The following is a 21,272-nucleotide window of genomic DNA, read 5'->3' as shown; positions in this document are numbered from 1 at the left end:
CAGGATCAAATAATAAGTTGTCTCTCGCCATTGACTACCGTACATATTTTTTCCGAAATAAGGTCCCATGGGCCGAAAGCGGAAGCGAGTGACTTAGACTCTCTATTCCCCAGACACGTTGCTAAATCTGGTGTTTTGATGAACACAAGGAAGTTATCCTTGACACCCCCTGTCAAAAAATCTAAACAACACTGAATCTGTTTGGGAAGTTGTGGAGCACAATGTTTATATTTTTCTGCGTCATCTCTTTCAAAATGTCCCAGTGTCCCATATACAGTTTAGGACTTGTATGAGAGGGAGGGAAAGGCCTGTCAGAATGTAGTTGATTGACAATTTATGCTCAATAATTAGTAATCCACTAACATGCATTACTATTATTTGCACAGTGGCCATTTTGAACCCCCAAGTTTAAAAACTGGCTACTGTTTTGCACCATTAGTCACCATTTAGGTTTAAAAAATTAATTTGCTAATTTGGGTGAAGTGACTAGTTAGGACTGTCCTCACAAGAAAAATGACAGCATTGGATTGTTTGTTCAAATGACTGAAGATACTTAAGCTTATTTACAGTGGGTACGGAAAGTATTCAGACCCCTTTAAATTTTTCACTCTTTGTTTCATTGCAGCCATTTTCCAAAAATCAAAAAAGTTCATTTTATTTCTCAGTAATGTACACTCAGCACCCCATCTTGACAGAAAAAAACAGAAATGTAGAAATTGTTGCAAATTTATTAAAAAAGAAAAACTGAAATATCACATGGTCATAAGTATTCAGACCCTTTGCTCAGTATTTAGTAGAAGCACCCTTTTGATCTAATACAGCCATGAGTCGTTTTGGGAAAGATGCAACAAGTTTTTCACATCTGGATTTGGGTATCCTCTGCCATTCCTCCTTGCAGATCCTCTCCAGTTCTGTCAGGTTGGATGGTAAACGTTGGTGGACAGCCATTTTCAGGTCTCTCCAGAGATGCTCAATTGGGTTTAAGTCAGGGCTCTGGCTGGGCCATTCAAGAACAGCCACGGAGTTGTTGTGAAGCCACTCCTTCGTTATTTTAGCTGTGTGCTTAGGGTCATTGTCTTGTTGGAAGGTAAACCTTCGGCCCAGTCTGAGGTCCAGAGCACTCTGGAAAAGGTTTTCGTCCAGGATATCCCTATACTTGGCCGCATTCATCTTTCCCTCGATTGCAACCAGTCGTCCTGTCCCTGCAGCTGAAAAACACCCCCACAGCATGATGCTGCCACCACCATGCTTCACTGTTGAGACTGTATTGGACAGGTGATGAGCAGTGCCTGGTTTTCTCCACACATACCGCTTAGAATTAAGGCCAAAAAGTTCTATCTTGGTCTCATCAGACCAGAGGATCTTATTTATCACCATCTTCGAGTCCTTCAGGTGTTTTTTAGCAAACTCCATGCGGCTTTCATGTGTCTTGCACTGAGGAGAGGCTTCCGTCGGGCCACTCTGCCATAAAGCCCCGACTGGTGGATTGCTGCAGTGATGGTTGACTTACTACAACTTTCTCCCATCTCCTGACTGCATCTCTGGAGCTCAGCCACAGTGACCTTTGGGTTCTTCTTTACCTCTCTCACCAAGGCTCTTCTCCCCCGATAGCTCAGTTTGGCCGGACGGCCAGCTCTAGGAAGGGTTCTGGTCGTCCCAAACGTCTTCCATTTGAGGATTATGGAGGCCACTGTGCTCTTAGGAACCTTAAGTGCAGCAGAAATTTTTTTGTAACCTTGGCCAGATCTGTGCCTTGCCACAATTCTGTCTCTGAGCTCTTCAGGCAGTTCCTTTGACCTCATGATTCTCATTTGCTCTGACATGCACTGTGAGCTGTAAGGTCTTATATAGACAGGTGTGTGGCTTTCCTAATCAAGTCCAATCAGTATAATCAAACACAGCTGGACTCAAATGAAGGTGTAGAACCATCTCAAGGATGATCAGAAGAAATAGACAGCACCTGAGTTAAATATGAGTGTCACGGCAAAGGGTCTGAATACTTATGACCATGTGATATTTCAGTTTTTCTTTTTTAATAAATTTGCAAAAATTTCTACATTTCTGTTTTTTTCTGTCAAGATGGGGTGCTGAGTGTACATTACTGAGAAATAAAATGAACTTTTTTGATTTTTGGAAAATGGCTGCAATGAAACAAAGAGTGAAAAATTTAAAGGGGTCTGAATACTTTCCGTACACACTGTATGTGTGACTAAGGACCTCTAGTGGTCCTATGCGACTCTTCTCAGGAGCAAATGCGGAAATAGCGTGACGTTGTACCACAACAAAGTGTAGGTCCAGGGTGGGCCAACGAAGCATGAGACTTCTGTTCACATCCTGTTTCCTTCCTACCTTAGCCGGTTAGTTTTTGTGCCTGATGTTAACCCCAGTGGTACCCGATCAGAAAACATTATTGTGAATCCTTTTTCTAGCATTTTCCTGTTTTGGAGCCACAAAGAAACAACATTGCGCTGTCATCTGTCCTGCATCGGATCAGAAAGCGCTCAAATCAGTTGTGTTGGAAGGCAATGACAAAGTAAGGACATATTTTGTCGCTGAGGTTAGAGGCCATGTCGGACCCTTTAAAGGTCTGCCTAGATACTATTTAACAGTCTCACCAAATTGTACCCTGAATGTGCAAAGCGGCCACCATGTAAGGTCAGTGGTTGAACAATGCTCTGAGAGGCACAGAAGTAAAGTCTGCATGACTCAGCAGGTGCACAGATAGAAGAATTATCACTGAACTTCAAAAGAAATCAGCCCTCAGGCTTAACGGCTGAATCTCATGTATGAATAATGATCTCACTCTGCACTCTTTGAGCTTTCACACTCATAACCGCACATAAATACGGAGGAGGACTTAAGTGCGAAAACAGTATAAAATTACTTTCATTTTCCACCTCTGTTGAGTCTTATCATCTCACCACTAAGTGATGTCATGTGTAATTCTGAGGCTTTCATAAAGCTTTAAACTGAAATACGTTTTATATATAGTTTATGTAGATGGGCGTATAATTAGTTTTAAAGGTTGCTTTGCCCTAAATTGTCACTTCTTTATTTTTTTTTTTTTTTTACAGCTTTCATAAGTAGTTTAACACTCCACGGCCCAGTGAGTCAGCACAATTAGCCTTCATGTTTCGTGTGTGGATGCTGAAACTTAATCTCTAAATAGTGACTTTTATGAATCAATTAAAATGTGATAAATACCAGTGGAGAGAGGGTGAGTAAGAGGATTAAGAGCTCACGAGAGGTTGATGGAATTGGTTGACCACAGCATCTTAAAATCCTTAATAAGCAGCCACTCTGTACTTTAACCTGTCGGCATTCTACTGCTGTGAGAGGAGCAGATGAAGAAGGAGCACGTGTTTTCCCTCACAAACGCTCTCTCCATATCTTGGAGTGCCGCAGTTTGATATACCTCAGACATTTCTGGGCTTGGAGTCAGACAGTGGGACACATCCATCCATTTTTACTGCAGCCCCAAACGCCTGGAGAGTTCAGGTCATTGTCAGCCAAGACCTCCAGGTCTTTCCCTGAGCACAACTCATGCTGCCAGATATCAGCGATGAAGGCGGGAGGACAGAGAGGATATACACATCATGTTTGGACTACACACACACACACACACACACACACACACACACACACACACACACACACACACACACACACACACACGTCCACTCTGGACGGACACACACTGCAAACATACACGGGAGACATATTTAGTCGAGACAGGCCAGATGTTTTATCTCAGTATGTATGTGTCAGAGTGCTCCGCTCCCTCTGACGGAGGAGTGTTAATCTCTCGAGCTGGGAGCTCGGCACGCCGCCACTGCTGCTGGGACCGGGGCCGTTCTAATAAATTACCCCACGCTGACCATGGGGGGTATCGCCTGTTAAAACTTAGAACTGAAAGACATCTAATAGGCAGTATCTGTCATTTTGTAATATGTGTCTATGCATTTTTCTAGTGCTGAAACAGTTTGTTGTTCAGTCGCTTAATTGTTCGACCAAAAGGAATAAATTAATTAAAAAGTTGATGATTGATCATCATTTCTCAAGTGAAACATTCCAAATCTTCTCTGGTTACAGCTTTTCAAATGTGAGGAGTTGTTTTCTTTGTATTATAGCATAATAAATTTAATATGTTTGAGTTTTGGACTTTTGCTTGGACAAAAAAAAAACATTTGAAAAACTGTTGGACAAAAACTGGACATTTTCTGGCATGTCATAGACTAAGGAAGATGGTTATTCAAAATTAAACAATAATCGCCGTTAGTTGCAGCCCTAGTTTCATGATTTGATTAAGACTGGTTCTGTAGCCAATACAATTGGTTCTTTAGGTGTTATTTGGTTAGTTTCATATATGCTGAAACATTCAGTCAGATAGCTGAGAGATCAAAATGAACAATTTTGATAGATAATAATTTCGAAGCACAGAAAGCCCTAGTTTTCTATAGGCACTACTACAGTACACACTAGTGTTACTAAAGCGTCTACTCTGGAGTTTGTCTTAAAATTTTTTCTTTTCCTTGATCAGCAGTTTCTCACAGTGTGGGTGTGAGGGAGTACAGGGAAGGCTGTTGTTGAAAAACTTTGTGAATGCCAGCAGGGAGGAGTTTGAAGGGGAGCTTGTGTTCCTTTGTAATGCGGTGCTGAGATAAGAGCAGCATCCACCACGTCAGCCCCTGCTGGAGCCCCGCAGGGTCAGCGGACCCCTGTTGACCTAAAACTGTGATCACACAGTCTGTTTTATTAGCTGACAGGAGCGACGTGATCGATGGCTCGGCATTGTTCGCTTGTCGCTGGGCCTGTTGTTTCTCCCTGCTGTAAAGGCAGTGATGGTTCTGCTGGGTTTTGATCTGCGTTTCCCCGCTCCTCTGATCCTGTAATCTTCCTCCATTCCCTTGCATGGGAGCCTCTCCTCTGTATGTGTGTCCTTTCATCCTTGTGTGCATGTCTTCACACAGTCAGCTCTGTCTGTGGGCATGTTGTGTTGAAGTGCTTAGCAGAGATAAGACCCTCATTCTGGCGTGATGGCAAAAGGATAGAGGATGAAGGGAGAACACTGTGAATAGAAGCATCCCATCTCCCTCCCTCTGGCTCCTTTTTTTTCTTCTTCTCTCTTATTTTTATCTCCTTTTTCATTTTTTTTCTCCTGCAGTTTTCTCATTTCTCTGTCTGAGTGAGCTGCAATAGATCTGCAGTAAATTGCAGTGCACTTGCGAACTGTGGGAGAGTTTGTGTGTCTTTAGCCTAAGTGCGACGGAGAATGGATGTTACATTAACACCGGAGCACTCCATCACCTAGCAGCATCTCTGCCTTGGCAAATCGAGGCAGAGTTGGACGTAAAATAACAGCGAGGGAGGAACAGTGCATCACTGAGAGCTTCCCTAGACTGAATCATCCAGCAGCCCCCACTGATGTGTCTTCAAAAAACACAAATCCCTCATACTACTGTTAATAAATCTGTCTTTGAAGCATAAAATACCCTACTTCGTCATTTCTTTCCCCAAAGTACTTTTGACATTATCTGTAGCTGCTGTACAAATTTCATGGTAGAATTTGGGTGCAGAATCCTTTTCATTATGACTGGTATGAAAGCTTGTTTATGGAGGTTTGAAGAAAAAAACAGTAAAAACATACAAAAAAACCCCCATTTTCTTCATATTAAACTTTTAAACCAACAGAATAGCAGCTATGCTGTAACAAATGGTTGTGAATGTAATTTAAATGTTTCATGTCTTGGCAACATTTGAAGTGTGTATATATAAACTTTTAGCTTTCACTGAGTATGTGTTGCACTTCATACAGTGTTTTGATAGTATGCTATACATAAAAGACACCTTTTGGGGGAAACACCTCCTCTATATGGTAACCTTCACATAGACTAAAATGATTGGCATATAACCACATGAGTGTATACTATTCTTGTGTGAATGCGCGATTGGCTGGTATATATACCCTTCAACATTTATTTAAACATTTCCACCCCTCAGCCTATTTCAGTGTTCTCTGCAATGTGTTATATGATGACCCTGATGAAGGCCACGAGCTGGTCTCGCACTGAAGTTGTCCTTTATGCTACAAGTGTTGCTGGAGTTTTGACCTGGCATGCACCTTGGAAGTAAATGAAGTTGTGCCAAAAACTCACACTCAACATAATTCACACAGACAGGTGTTACAACAAACAGCCCCTCCTCTTTTGTTCTTTTCCTTCTTGTCTTTTCTTTTCTTTTCTTTTGCTCCCATGCCCAGACACTCCGGGACCCTGATCTGGAGTCGTAGAAAAAAACACCCGCCCTGTCCTGTGTCTGTATTTTTGTCCTCTGCTCTGCTCGGCTCTGGATGCCCCTCTCTAGCTTATCATCCCTTTGTAGAACACACAGAGCACGCATACTTATCTCCAATGGTGCAAAACACAAACAAACCGTAGCCCCTTGCATGCTTGAGGGCCCACTTTATTTCCATCTGTCAGAGGAAGCAGACATGAGACAGAACCACATATTGGTCAGTGTTACTCCAGACAGAGCAGGGACAGAACATGTAGATGCAAGAAGACACCTGTGCAGAGGGTACACAGCAGACCTTCATGGGTAATAATCTTACTTCTGTGCCTGATGAAGAGCAGGACTATAACATCAAGATATTTTACTGGCGTGCGCACACAATCAGCAATGTTATTTGTTTGCCAGACCATGGCTGTCATGATTATGCTTATCTACAGGGTGCTGAAATCCTCTCAAGGTCATTTTGTTTATTTCCCAGGGAGTTTCCAAAACATGCTGTATGTCATCAGGATTGAGATGCTACAGATAGCTCTGGGTGTACGTGGATTAACCTTTGAAATTCCCGCATCCAGTAATTAGTGTCATCCACTGCATGCACTCTGTGTTTAGTTTTGGTGTGGGGTTTCTCCCTGAACACTTCACAAACACACTAATTTACCATTAATATTTGAGTATTTTTTAGGATGTACTCAGTTTATTTTTAGTGTGGTGAGAGGCTCCTTGATATGTTAGCCATGTTAATCCTCCTGTGGTATCTCTGACAGAAGATCAGCGCTCAGAGCTCTTTGCCATCTCTGTGTATTTGTCTTGCTCGGGGCTATTTTTGTACTTCACAAACTCTTACTTCTTCTGTGTCGTCTCAGATGGATTAGAGAAAATCTGCTGGGTTTTTTTCTGCCAGGGTGAAGGTCAGACACTTTATGGATCTGTTCTGAGGTCACTACAGATTAGTCATCATGTTTGTTTTGTCTGTCTTCTGTTTTGCTGGAAGTAAGTTCAGCCGGTGTAAAGCCTGTGGTGCAGTAGTGCGAGCGATCAGGAGAATGAGGTCCAGATTCTGTCACATACATGTTCATTTAAGTGTTCATCATGAAAGGCTCCTTATTACACTGCTTAAACTGTATGCCTGACAGAAGAGAGACGCGATTAAAATCTCCCTCGTTTGTGATTTGCGTTTTGTGTTTGTGTAACCTCAGCAAGCCGAGGTCCGGCATACCTGCGTTAGTGCTGGAGTTAGTCTTACCTCCTGCAGGCCTGCCATCAATCAGCACAGTGCCAGTTAGCTCTGCACTGGATTAGCGCAGGTTTGACCCTCCATCAGATGTGTGCAACCTGTGTCACTGTCTCATGTCTCGGCTGCGGTGTCGTATTCTCCGGTGCCTCCCTGCGAGTCTACCTGAGTAGAGGCTCACTGTTCCACACGTTATCACCCTGAACCCAAAAAGCCCAATCAGCTTTGATCCCACCCTGCGGCCCCTGGAAGTAAGTGGGGTCTAATCCCCAAAAAGCCTTAGAAAGACACAGAGGAATGCCTGGCACACAGCACACCATTCACCCAGGGATTAGAGTGAGAGGAGCTCAGCTTCACACAGTCATTTACTCCTAACCCCCCCCACTCTGTGTGAGGATACACGTGTGGGTATGTGGTGTGTGCGTGCATATGTACGTGTATGCAAATTCTGCACGCATGCATGCATACTGGGGCTAGACAAAATAATCTAAAAACCTCAAGAGGACTTTGCTAAGACTGCCAGAAAGCCAGGTCATATTAGGTCGAATGCTAATTAGCCGTGTTCGTCTGTAATAAAAGAGATTTGGCAATCAGCTCTTTGATACATTAGGTCAATGTGAGTTTTCAAAGCAGCTTCATTATCTGTGCCAAGGCTGAGGGTGCACTGCTCCAAAAAAAAAGAGAGAAATGTTTCAGAGTGTCAAGTGCATCCCGCTTCCAAATAAAAAAGTAAATATACAGAATGATGTTAATACAGTTATTTTTCCTATATCAATCTTCAAACAGTCCCTATAATGTTTTACACATCTGTAGCGTGCAATATGGCAAATATATGCAAAATCACACCTAAATTAATCAAATTTGTGTTCAGTAGAATCAGAACACGTGCAAAACAAAACCTTCACTTACTAATTTGTTAGTTTATAACAAGAATCATTCATTTGTACATCAGATTTTTGTAAAATGATCCATCGTGATACGAGTCCACTGAATGTTATTGAATATAACCCAGTCCTATTGAAAACACTTCTGTTCATCTGTCAGTCTGGAACCTGAAGCACTTTTATAAACATCTGTAACTCAGAAATCAACAACAGCTGATCACCATCCTGTTTTGACCGCACCAATGCTCCTCTGAACAAGTTTTGTTTTGATGCTCTATTGATCCTCGAAAGAGAAAGCTTCAAGCCCGCTGCCTTTAATTATAGTTTCATTTTCAGCAGCAGCAGGATTACATGTGTCCACAAGAAGTGTGGAGGCCGACGTCTGTCAGCACACTGAAAGGAGGGATGCAGTAGTATCAGGTCGATGACTGGGTTATTCAAGCTTGTGTGACAGATGCAAGGTATCATGGCCAGTCTCAGTCCTGTGTGTGTGTGTGTGTGTGTGTGTGTGTGTGTGTGTGTGCGCGCACTTTAACAGGTGCACAGTTGAATAGAAATGTAAATTGATGTGTAGGATGATACTCACATTTGGCGTTAAGTCGATAGTGAAGACAATGAGGCAGCAGTGTGCAGCAGACTCATCAGTCTTACGCTGAACCTGGCGTGCGGAGGGAGTGATGTTGATCCTGGCACTCTGCCACTGCTTTGAGGGCTTACCCATATGTGACTGTTTGTATGTAATAAAGTGATGGAGCATCAGTAGCTAGATTTGTTATGATCTAACGGGAGAGATGTGCGTCTGATGTCAGTTTAGTTTATGATTTCTTCTACGATCCTACCTATTCTTGGTAACTACTCCTTCCTGTGGTTTTCTGAAATTTTGCTGTTGTTCTGCAACTTAGTGACGTTTTTATTTGAGGAGACAATACGAGCCATCTAAATCAGTTGCTTTGAGACCCTGCTGTTGAGTCAGGCCTGTGTCTACACTAATAGATGTGTATGTGACTCCGCCAGGTCCACAACAAAGGACTTCTTCAAATACGCAGCGTGCCGGACACACAGACACAGCCGGCTCTGCTTTTATCAGCCAGACTACCATCTCTGCTTTCCTTTCATGCAAGAACTGATCTGCTGTCAGGGAACCTATTATGACCCAAAGTGCAGATATGATGCAGTGTCTCGGAGTTATATTTACAGGATGAATGTACTTTCTCATAAAACATTTCCCATTCATGTTTGCTAGCTTGCAGTCTTCTTCTTTTGTACCTTTTGCTGCAGCATTGCTACGTTTCTTGGTGCATTACCTACTGTAATGTCCCAGTGGGAAAGCTTGTAACATTGTTGGTTTCAGAAAGTGTTCAGCCCCCTCAATTTCCGATGTCCCATAGGTGTAGGGGTTTTCAGACACTGTTTGACGACCTGAAAAGGCACCAAGTACCTGGGTTGAAGCATAGCGAGGCCTTACATTTTTGTGGGTTACATTGTTTTTCTTGCATTAAAGTGTTACATGGTCGAGAGAATTTTAGTTCCACACTGAGTTTCTGAAACCGTTTCAGAATCCCATGGTAGAGAACATCCTTTCACACAATTCCTTCATTTTAACAACAGTTAAAAAAAAATATACGGGTTATTCTCGAAACTACAACACTCAGTTAGAGGATTTTATACTTAACAGTTTATGGTTCAGACTGTTTACATTGGCAGTCAAGCATATTTACAATGACGAGGGGAATATCTGATGAGGAGATGTTGCAAATAAAATCTTCTCTCACTGGCTCTGCCTCTGTCCCATTTAAACACTTGTGGTGAAACAGTGGTCTTTAGTTATTTCTGTATGTTACATCCAACATTTTTCACTGAGCAGGGCCGAATACCTCCACAGTAAAATGATCCAAGCTTATGAAGGCAAAATGGAGATTAGGTTGTTATATGAGATGTCCCAAAGGAAACTGACAAATCAAATGATTTGTTATGGTGGAGGAAATGGACAATGCTCTCTGAGAGAAGCTGAATCATGGGGAAAATTGAAACAATAGTCAAGAAACATTTGGCCTACTTCTTTTACCACACATGACTGCAGCTCTCAGTTCATTTATAACCCTGCAGAGTCAAGCAGGTTTATAGTTTGCTATTGAAGCAGAATATCATCCTAAGGGGAGCTGGAATGACTACAGTCTGGCAATCATGTCTTGGCTCTGGATGGACGAGTACAGTCACTATCGCACAGTCCTTGTGTTCAAGCTTTTCTGTTTGGTTGTCATGGATCCTGCTGCATGGTTGTCAGAGTGGATTGTTATTATTGTTTACATGGGTGGTTAAGGAAAAATATAGGTTATTGAAACCTTTTTCTTGCTCTCGTGTGTATTCACACACAAATCATACCACAGGAGGGAAATTACATGTGGCGGGCGTGCCAACGGGCCTCTGAGCCGTAATAAGTGAGCGTTGAGACCAACCTTGGAGAAATAAACTGCGTGTTTGACTGGACGTGTCCTTCAGACACTCAGGGCGAAGGATTTACTCACCGAGCGCTGAGTGTGTATAGCAGAGGACGCAGAGCAGGATGTTTAGCTGAAGGTTTGTGGATTGGCCTGCGCTCTGCTTGGCTACAGCTGTGGGCAGAGAGCTGGAGCGCTTGTCTTCCTCTGTATGGTAATGAACAGGGTCAGAGTGAAGGGTCTGCTGGCCAGGAATTCAGCAGCATGTTTTTGCAGAGAGCAGCAGTGTGTAAACTCTGTTTCCCTCTGCTGTTCCTGTTGCAGTTGGGCGATTCAACGTCTTTTCATTGCGTAGCCTTTGTGAGCTATCATTCGGATATTTTTCATCCTCCAAAACCTTTGTTCTCTAACATCTCATCTTCCATTTTGTTACAGCTTGGGTGTTATTTAGTGTTTGGCAGTAATGCAGTACTCGGAAAAAAGTCACTGACTAACTTAGTAACTTTTTTTAGTAAGAAATTACAATTTGAAATTCAGTGATTAAATTTCAGTTACTAACCAGAGTAACGCAGCATTACTTTTAGACATTTTAGAGGTCCGCTTGTTTGCTGTTTTAACAGGCGTTAGATAGAGGGTGTGCTCGGTGGAGGAACTGGTTGGGGGCATGTTAGCTTGGTGCTGTGGGTCAAAGTTTGGAGTAGCAATTGGCCTCATCCAAAAGACAAAGATATACAAACATTGTCTTCTTCACATGTTGTGTCTTGAACTTGGCTATATCACTAAAAAGCAGTCTGACTGGGCAAGAACAAGCAGTCAGTTCATTAGACATAATTTAAACAAACAAAAAGGTAAAGGCTAATGGGAAAATGATTACCCAGCTATGACCTACCATACTCCAAACATCTTGTTTAGGGATTATTGATGACATTTTGGGTGCCCTCTTTTTGTTTTTGCATTTGTCTTAACTGTTGCGTGCATCTTTGCAGCTTGTCTGCTTGTATTTCACACCCCATTAGATTTTTTTGTAACAATGTTGTCGTCTTCTCAGATCTCAGCAGTGACTACGGCGAGGACAATGATGTCATAACCGATGGAAATGACGGCCAAATACTGCGGTATTATCCTCTAAAGGAAACCCAACCCTGTGTAACATTGATGGGGTTGGCTTATTTTAGCAACAGCTCAGTGCAGCGTGCATGATATTTAAAGTCAACAGCAATAACTTGCAGTTTATGTGTTACAGTACATGCATGTGTGTGAAGGTCCAATTCTGCTCCTGGTTGTTTTCAGAGCTGTTGTTTGTCGGCCACTTGCGGCATCATTTTGGATGAGAGGAGCGGGGTTTAATTGCTGCGGTGTGTAATGAGTGTTATAGACGGAGAGGTTAAAGACAAGACGGACCCCTCCCAGCCACATTAAAGCAGCAGTGGAGGAGTTTGTGGTTTCATCATGTCCTGGTCTGCCGAAAGTCCTGTTTTCACTAGTTTCCCTGGTGACCACAGGAGAGACAGAGATGGAGAAATGGGGAAAGAGGTTGCACATCATTGGATAAAATGCCAGCCGAGGTCATAGGAAAGGAGAGTGACGCCAAGGAAAAGTTTACAGCTTTTATTTGGGTCAGCCAGGGTCGTGAGGTAGGGCCGGATTTCATTGGGCTTCTGTCTTATTGTGTCTTTCATAATAAAAGTGAAGGGTGTGAGCTGGATCGTCAGCCTCTGCCACAAGCTTTTATTAGACATCTGCTGCTTTTAAAGTGGAGGAAATGTTTAAAGACTGGTGGGTGGATTAGTGCTGACTGTCCCGACCACATACTATCTCAAATCAACACGCGGCAGTTCGACAGATGTGCCCGCTGCTAATTTTAGCCACTTTACACAGACCACAGCATTGTTTGCTTTCATGGCACTGAGAAAATTGTTTCCATTTTGCTATATGCGTAAGGTTTTTGTTTTTGGATACTACCGGGACAACAACTAATTTGAGTAATTCCATTTTTAAATTCACTTCAAATTCTTGGGGTTTGTGTGAACACACAATTCTTTCTGTTCTGTGGCACTCTCTGTGAACACAAACTGCCTCTCCTGCTGTTTTGGACATTCAGGTAGCATGTTGCCCACTCAGACAGCCAGCAGTTACTCAGGCTTTTGATAAAAGGACAGAACACCACCACACTGCTACACCCCAAAACAAGTAGCAGGCAGGTCTGCTCAGCTCAGTCATTAGAGGCAAAGGCGGTGAGTGAAACAAAGCACAATCCTGTAATTAGTATCTACGAGTGCCTTGCAGGTATTCTCGAGAGTCTGGACCAAACCTCTGTGGGGCAGATAGTTGTGGGTCTCTCATGATGAAACCTTCTGGAAAATACAATAAGCAGGAAGCCTGACAAGAGGGAGGGAGGGAGGTTAAGGTGAGGGCTACATCCTGTGCAGAGAGGTCTACCCCGCAGCTGTCTGTGCCCAGCGAGGCCAGTCTCCTGTCCCAGAAAGCCAATGGGAGCACATGTCCCTAGGTCAAACAAACACCTCTGTCAGCAGACCGCAGTCACCCCACCAGTCAGACCATTCAGCCCGGCGCTGCTCTGTAATTACACACCACCGCCTGCTGTGGAGCACAGCCAGACTGAGACGCACTGCCATCAGCATCACTACAGGCATGTGCTGGAAAAACAGAGAGAGTGAGAGAGATGGGGAGAGTGAGTGAGAGGGACGGTGTGGGTAAAGACAGCCCTGTCTGGGACAGGGAGGCGGGAGAAGAGGCAGCAGACCCTCCTTCTTCCTGTGAAAGATTAGAGGCTGTGTGTGCGAGCACATCTGGATGGGCTGGAAGAGCTGAAAGGACTGATGTGAGAATCGGCAGAGCCAGAGTCAGACTGAAGGAAATTAGTGAAACAAAACCGCTGGTCACACTGAACTGGCTTCTGCAGCATATCTCCGTTTGTGTGCATGTGGAGAAATATCTTTACACATATGCTTTTTTTAAAAACACTAGTTAACAGCTGAAGTAGGCATCTGATCACAGACCTTATTGACGGGTTCTGACAGCTCCAAGTGACCTGAAATACAACAATGTCCGATGGAAGTGGAAGTGTGGTTACTTATATATATATATATATATATATATATATATATATATATATATATATATATATATATTATACAAGTAGAGGTCAAAGTAGTACTGATTTACTCAACTGTACAACTGGACTTTATGAGTTTGCATTTCTGCACAGCAAACTCTTACTGTACAGTTGAGTAATTTTAAGTATTTTTTCTGTTGATCAGAAAAGACAGCAAACTAAAAATTTCGCAGTGTTACCTATTCTCCTAGTAAGTCAAAGTTATTTGTACAAGTGTGTATTATGTTACTTATGACAGAAACACATCAAATCAAGTAAGATGCCTTTTAAAAATAGGATACAGTTCAATCTTGTCTAGTTAAACTAGTTTAACTAAGGGTGCAACGTAAAATCAGAAAGCTGACGATATTCATTTTAAAGAAAATGGATGTCAAAAGTAAAATGACTGACTTGAAAACTACTCCAAAAAGTACATAAATCATCTCCTCAGGTGCAGTGACCAGACAAAATGTAATTAATTACTTTAACCCTTTGTTGTGACTGATGGAGGTCTGGCGTGGCGAATGTGCACTTCCCTACACCGCCCTGGCTGTAGTATCTGTGCTGATTGACGAGGTGAGATATGTGTGTGCATGAGGTGAGAACCTCTCTGACCCTGCGTGCTCTCACCTCAGGGTCCTGGAGGCTATAGCATGGTTTCATTTTCAGCAGGTCTTTGCAACCCCTCACGTAGTCTTGTAAAGAATAGCAGAGGTGGAGCAGCTGCCCCTGCGCACTTGTTTTCAACCTAAACACAGTGTGAAGGTGAGGATTCAGTCTGGCTCAGCTCACCTTTTCCTCTGGGATCAATCATCTGGCCAATCATTACAGCAAGGCCGCACTTCTTTTTCACGTGTACAGCTGAACCTGTCCAGTGTGTGGCCTGCCCCGCTCTCAGGCTGAGAGGTGGGGGCGGCAATTCCAAAGGAAGGAAATTATGAAGTGTGTCCCACCCTTTTAGTCAGTCACCTAATAAAAGAAACCTGCGACCCTGGGAAAGCGCAGTAAACACTGGGGTTCAGATACAGGTTTGTACTGGACAGAGCACCAAACCCTGATGACTGAGACCCATCAGCTGTATGTGAGGTGGACGCTGCTTTGATACACTTTTAATACGGGCTGGGATTGATTTGACTCGACCATCAACACAGAGACTGCCCCTAGTCCAGCAGCCTGTGTAGAAGAGATGGATGCACCCATCCATCTTTCTTTCTCCTGATCTGTCTTATTTGTTAAACTGACAACATGAAAGGCTGTAGTTCTGATCCAGCTGTGAGATCTGTTCCTTCTCAGACGGATCAAAACAAACCTGAACCACCTGCAGAAAACTACAACTCATATCTCTCTTTTTAATTTAAATTCCTTCACATGTGGTATTTTGTTTTAAATTGATTTATTTACCTCATTTATTTCTGCGTGCATACAAATTGATCATTCAAAGGTTATCACATTGCTGCCTTGACACCTGTACTTTACATAATGGAGCAGGTCTGCGTGACGTAATGGAATTAGTTTTTTGAGTTGCATTATGCAGCAATGCTCAGAAGTTATTCTTAAAACACAGAATAACTAGATTTCATACAGTTCTTTTTTTGGAAAAGGAGTATTAGACAAGGACAGAGAGAGAAAGTGAGAGGGAGAAAAGCAGAATGAAACGATACCAGGATCACATCACCTCAATTTGTCTCTTTAAGATTCAAAAGTAGACAAAAGAAACTGCTCGTTCAGCAAACAGATGTTCTGAGTTGCCACCTTGTTCAGCTCAACTTATTTTAAGGAGTTTTCGCTATGTAGACTCGGGGTGTGTGTGTGTGTGTGTGTGTGTGTGTGTGTGTGTGTGTGTGTGTGTGTGTGTGTGTGTGTGTGTGCGTGTGTGCGTGCGTGTGCGTGTGCGTGTGCGTGTGTGCGCGCGTGTTGATCAGCAGCACCAGGATTCAGTCTGTCTGGGGCAGTGCAGAGACGGAGACAAACGCCTCTCCTGGTTGGCTGTCAGCACCTGGTCACTAATGATGCTGAAGCGCTGAGCTAAGCTAATTGACCAGACAGAGATGGATCAGGACCTTGTACTCTGCTGTGTCTGCTTGCTGCAGTGTGTGTGTGTGTGTGTGTGTGTGTGTGTTTGTTTTGATGTTTGCTTTCACTGCAGCTGCCAGGCCTTGTACTGTATCTCCCCACAAGAACATCAAACTTTGAGGTAACACAGTTGGACTCAAGGAAAGCGCAGATGAACCGTAAAGCTGTGCAACACAATTTCTGCTTCAACTGTGTCTTCGTTATGTTCATCCACCCTCTGCTGCAGACCACATGAAAGGACAGCAGAAGACTTGTACATTCATGAAGCTCCTTTGTCTGTCTGCAAGCTGCTGAATCTTTCTGCAGGAGCAGGGAACAAATAAACCCCAGTAGGCGATGAGCTTGGAGGATCAGGCAGTTGGTGCAGCTGAGTGTGAGATGTGTGTTTAAGGGCTCTGGTTGGCAGCGCTAACTGGGCTCTTAGCATGAGGGCTCTGGTTTATTTTCACTGGGGAGAGTATCACTAAAAGAATGACCTTGGTTCATTAATAATACAGCCAGTGTGTGTGCGTTATGTGTGTGTTTTTCATACGTGTACTTTCTCAAACACACACTCACAGACAAAACCCGACACAAAATCACATACAAACACCTTAGTTTGTAGAGCGAGAGTTGCAGCTGCAGTCCTGGTCACTGTGCCCATGGCTCTCTCTGGTGGTACCAGCAGCTCTCCAAGTGGGCTTTTTAAGGCCAGTAATAGTCACCTTGGAAGATGCATAATGATTATATAATGATATAATAGTAACAGCAGGTTTGTAATGCTTTTGTGGAAAATCACAAATGCTGCTTTCTTTTGAGTGCAGTCATTTCAGATTGAGGGCTTCCCCCTTTTGCCACTTGTGTCTGTGGTGTTGGCTCAAAAACACGGTCTGTTACCAAGGCAAGCTAGCATTCAGCTACCCCTTTCCAGCTGCATTGTTGCATCTCACTCAAGTTTTCTTTTTTATTTGTAAGTTTTAACCAGTATGCAAATGTGTGTTTTTTTCTCTGTCAGTAGTTCCCCATAAAAAAAGAAATATATCACAAGTGAAGAAGTTATATACATTCAATTGTAGTTGAACTTCACTGACAAGGCTTTGTTTTCTTTTCATTTGACAGGCTGGTGGTCAGCTTACTCACCTCCAGTATTTCTTTCATTTAGTCAGGCAGCAGAGTGACGTGCTGCAGAAGAAACACAGGAGAGAAAGTCCTGTCTCAGGGTTTCATCTGAGGCCCACGGGGCTACATGTGTGGCTTGGCAGACCTATTGCTCAGATTTCAACAAACAATTTCATTGGTCTGTCTAACCTTAGCCCCCAGCTACAGGCTTAGAAAGACAGTGTGAGCTCCCCTTGACTTTTGGATGGCTTCAGAGCTCCATGATAAACTTTCATTTAGATCAATTTAGTCTGAAGTAAATGTTCTGCAAAATTTGATTTGCGCCTTTCCCTGCTGCTACAAAACACATTTATACACAGTATAACAATGCTTATCATCATGTGCTTGCAATCCCACAGGCCATCTTTCATAACCTCCTGAACACACACACTCATTATGAAATAAGGAAAGATAATCTTAACCGGTCACATCTTCGTCCTGTTCCTATGAGATTATTGCGCCAGCATGGGCAAAGATAATTCAAAGAGTGTTTGTAAACAAATGACTAAAAATATTGTAAACAAATGACTAAAAATATTGTAAACAAATGACTAAATGAGAGAGAGCACTGATGTCAGGACTGACTACGGCCAGCTGAACTCTCTGGCGGGGGATTCCCCAGTCACTGATTAGAACGACAGGGGCAAAAGGTCAAATACATTCACACATTTGTTTGACCCCCCCCCACTGGGGCAATTAGCCCACTGAGAACAAAGAGTGGATACAATGACCCGTGTCCATCGGGGGGCATTCATTAACTGTGATGATGTTATTGTTGGCCGAGAGAGGGAGCGATGGAGCACACTCGAGGCGTCCAAGTCATCCTCATTCTTGTAGATAACAGACACCGTCACAGGAGATGCGGAAGGAAAGGGGGGAGATTTTTAATTTGTTGTTGCAGGACAGAGAGAGAGAAAGTGTGTAAGAGGTGTGTGTCTGTGTGTGTGTGGGAGACAGTTGTCCTCCAGCCAAAGCCGGCTTAATGCTTCATACAATAGCTTGAGTGTGGGTGAGGGGATCTTGGCGCTTGAATATTCTTTATTCTAGAGGGAGAAGAGGTGCCGTTAGGGGTGAGAGCTAGATTTCCTATCCAGAGCCCCCTTTGTAATTGAATGCAGCCATCGACATGAGCCGAGCTCCAGAGAAAACGTCCCCGGCATGTGCATGTACACACACACACACACACACACACACACACACACACACACACACACACACACACACACACACACACACACACCTCTTTGTTTCTGCAGACTTCCCCATGTGGACTGAAGTGTGGTGCAGACAAGAGAAGAACAGATCAAAGTGCGTGTTCTCCTGGTCTTGGTCTCTGCGCAATGTTTATATTGTTATTGAAAATGTGAGAGTTTTGTACAATCTAGAGCCCATGTCATAACATTTCAGTCTCAGGTCTTACATGGTTTAAATCCATCTACACTTGTAATCCTCTGAGAAATACCCAGAACCCAAAACAGAGAAATCATGAGCACAGAGTTTGAGGGGGGAATAATTGCAGCGGTCTCAGTTTACCCTAAACCATGTGTTCTGTGTACTTTTCATACTCCTCCTTTGCCCTCTCTCTCTCTCCCCTCTTTGGGTAATCACTAAACCCATTATGCTTCCCTGTCTTAGGATCCAAAACATTTGTTTTTCTTCGTGACAATAAGCTCTCCATTTTCCTTTCCTGAGTCTGCAGTGAATGGAGACAGATCATCATCATCAATAAGTGAGGCTGTTTAAGAAGAATACTGTTCTCCTGCTCCAGCTCGGTGCTGCAGGTGCTATTTCATGGCTTCTTTTAGTAAAGCACTTGGCGTTGACTGTGGCTGCTGCCTGCAGAACGGCAAAGACGAGCTTCCTGGTGGCTGATGAGGTGCTGAACCCGGCTTCTTGTTTGGATCAGGAGCACCTGGGCCGACCAGAGCCAGACCAGGCCAGACAAAGGAGTCAGTCTAGCATTTCCACAAAGGTCTGCCCATTCAAAAACATCCAGAACCCAGGGACACAAACTCCCACACTTCATAAAATGAAGGCAAGAGAGAATGCGAGCCGAGACTACCCATTCTCTCTGCACAAGGAAACTATTGTTTGTCTTTACACGCCCTCTCTCCCAAGCTTTGCGATTTTATACTCCATAACGAACAAAGGCAAAAAGGAAAGCAACTTGGCAAAGACGCTGTTTGTCTCTTGGAAATGTAACAGAGACGAGAGCTGCAACGGTCTCTGGTGATTTTAATTTCTGTCTTCTCTACACCCCATCAACTTTTTGTCAGCTCTTTCAGGCTGATAGTATGAAGCTCACCGGCAGGATAGCAAACACAGCATGGTGGTGATTTCTTATGTCTCCCTCAGTGAAACATCTTCACTCAGCCCACAGCACAGTGTGTGTAACTTCCATAACACTGGAGTGACGACATTACATCAAACACAAAATGACATGCGGCCTATTAATATGTATTTGGAAGTTTTATCAGACAAAAATACTTTAAGTTGTTTTTCTGTTGTTGTCTGTCCAGAACTCTGTCATTGCAACGGTCACAGGGACCTGTGGCCCAAGCAAACATCATGACAATCTAAAATGAGCATGTAAACAGTCGATTCAACTCTACTAACAGACAGAATTTTTATTTTTTTTCTTAAAATATCTGCACATGGCATCAACAGTATGGATAAGATTAGCGAAATACTTAGTTAAAGATAGGGAGAGATCATATGGATTACACCATGGTGACCTCTGCACTCTTGTTTCCAGATCACCTGCATCAGCACATGGCACAAAATCTTGACCTACAGAATAATCCAGCATGAACATAAAGCCTAGTTTATTTGGAAGATTCAGTATTGTATATGCATCATGTCAGTTCTTCCATTAATTAATGTATGTTTCACACGTTTGTTTGTCTGTCAGCTAGGGCTGCAACTAACAATCACTGTCATTATTGATTTCTAAAATAGTGAAAAATAGCCACTATGATTTCCCAGAACCCAGAGAGATTATGCTCAGAACTCTTGTTTTGTCTGACCAACAGCCCAAAGCCCAAAGATATTACATTTTCAAAGATATAAAATAGAGAAAAGAGCAAATCCTCACATTTGAGTAGTTGAAGAAAGTCGTTGGTTTTTTTTCTTAAAGAATGATTCGATAAATCAACTAATCCTCTAATGTCAGCAGCATATTGCAAAAAAAACAAACACTTTTGAATTGATTTCCATTAAATTTGGTTTACAGATATGTATCAGGACATCAAGCGATTTAATAGGTCTTTGTGAGAATTTGGGACTGTGATTCCTACCATTTGATTTCCATATTGAGTATGAAAGGAAATAAAAACGTCCAAATCTAAAAGGATATGTTGTCAAAGCCACGGGGTCATTACAACTTCAAATCTTCAAATATTTTTCTGTCTCTTTATCTTCTGTTACAGAAGCAGGGAACCAGCTTGTAGCTCAAGAGGCAGTGAGGAAAGCATCCATGCTACGTCGCCCGGCTGCACGCACAGGAGAGACAATCTCCAGTAAGAACTGTGAACTGAATGTCACTAATTTGACTATACAATGCAGTGGCAAAGGTATACTACATGTTTACATGTCTGAAGATACAGAAAGCAATTTTCTGTTTTTTAGATTGTCTCAACTGCAGTCGAATCACAGCTTTGAGTGACAGGCTGAGCTCACTGGAAGCGAAGGTATGGACTGTACTCATTCAGCCACAATACCATACTACCTACATTAAACAAGCACATTGTTTGATTGCCCACACTTGTTTTATGTCTTCCTGTACCAGGTCCAATTACTGATTGCCCCGGCCTCCGTATCACATCGCCACTTTCAGGGTGAAGGAGGAACTGCACCAGAGCCCTCATTACTGGTGGGGGCTTTGCCCGCTCAGGGAGCTCCTGGTGAGCAGGGACCTGCAGGTAGGTATATCACGCTGTCAAGCAGCAATATGTTTTAAGTTTAAAAAAATAGTGCATGTTTCTATTAAGTGGAGTCCGGGGCTTTGTATTTTGATAATTGAGTCAGAAATCACTCCTTGCAGCTTTTTTCTCTGCAAGCTGCAACTCTTTTCTTTCCTGCCCTCTACCTGCTCACCTCTGCTC

At 43.1% G+C, this 21,272-nt stretch overlaps 1 protein-coding gene across 1 annotated transcript in view; it reads left to right on the top strand.

The window, feature by feature from the left end:
* LOC119892505 (EMI domain-containing protein 1-like) overlaps positions 1-21,089 on the top strand; it is a gene marked incomplete at its 3' end in the record, with an annotated part of 41,278 nt that extends 20,189 nt beyond the window's left edge. Inside the window, 3 exon segments of the mRNA XM_038704777.1 lie at positions 20,598-20,687; positions 20,797-20,858; positions 20,957-21,089. Coding sequence (XP_038560705.1) covers positions 20,598-20,687; positions 20,797-20,858; positions 20,957-21,089 — 285 coding nt within the window.
* Positions 21,090-21,272: the final 183 nt, after the last annotated feature.

Source organism: Micropterus salmoides, unplaced genomic scaffold, assembly GCF_014851395.1.
Source record: "Micropterus salmoides isolate LMB-PRFRI ecotype aquatic unplaced genomic scaffold, ASM1485139v1 Ms_hic_scaffold_7, whole genome shotgun sequence".
Classification (NCBI taxonomy): domain Eukaryota; kingdom Metazoa; phylum Chordata; class Actinopteri; order Centrarchiformes; family Centrarchidae; genus Micropterus; species Micropterus salmoides.
Note: the sequence above shows the minus strand (reverse complement) of the source record. Positions and strands in the feature narration are given on the sequence as shown.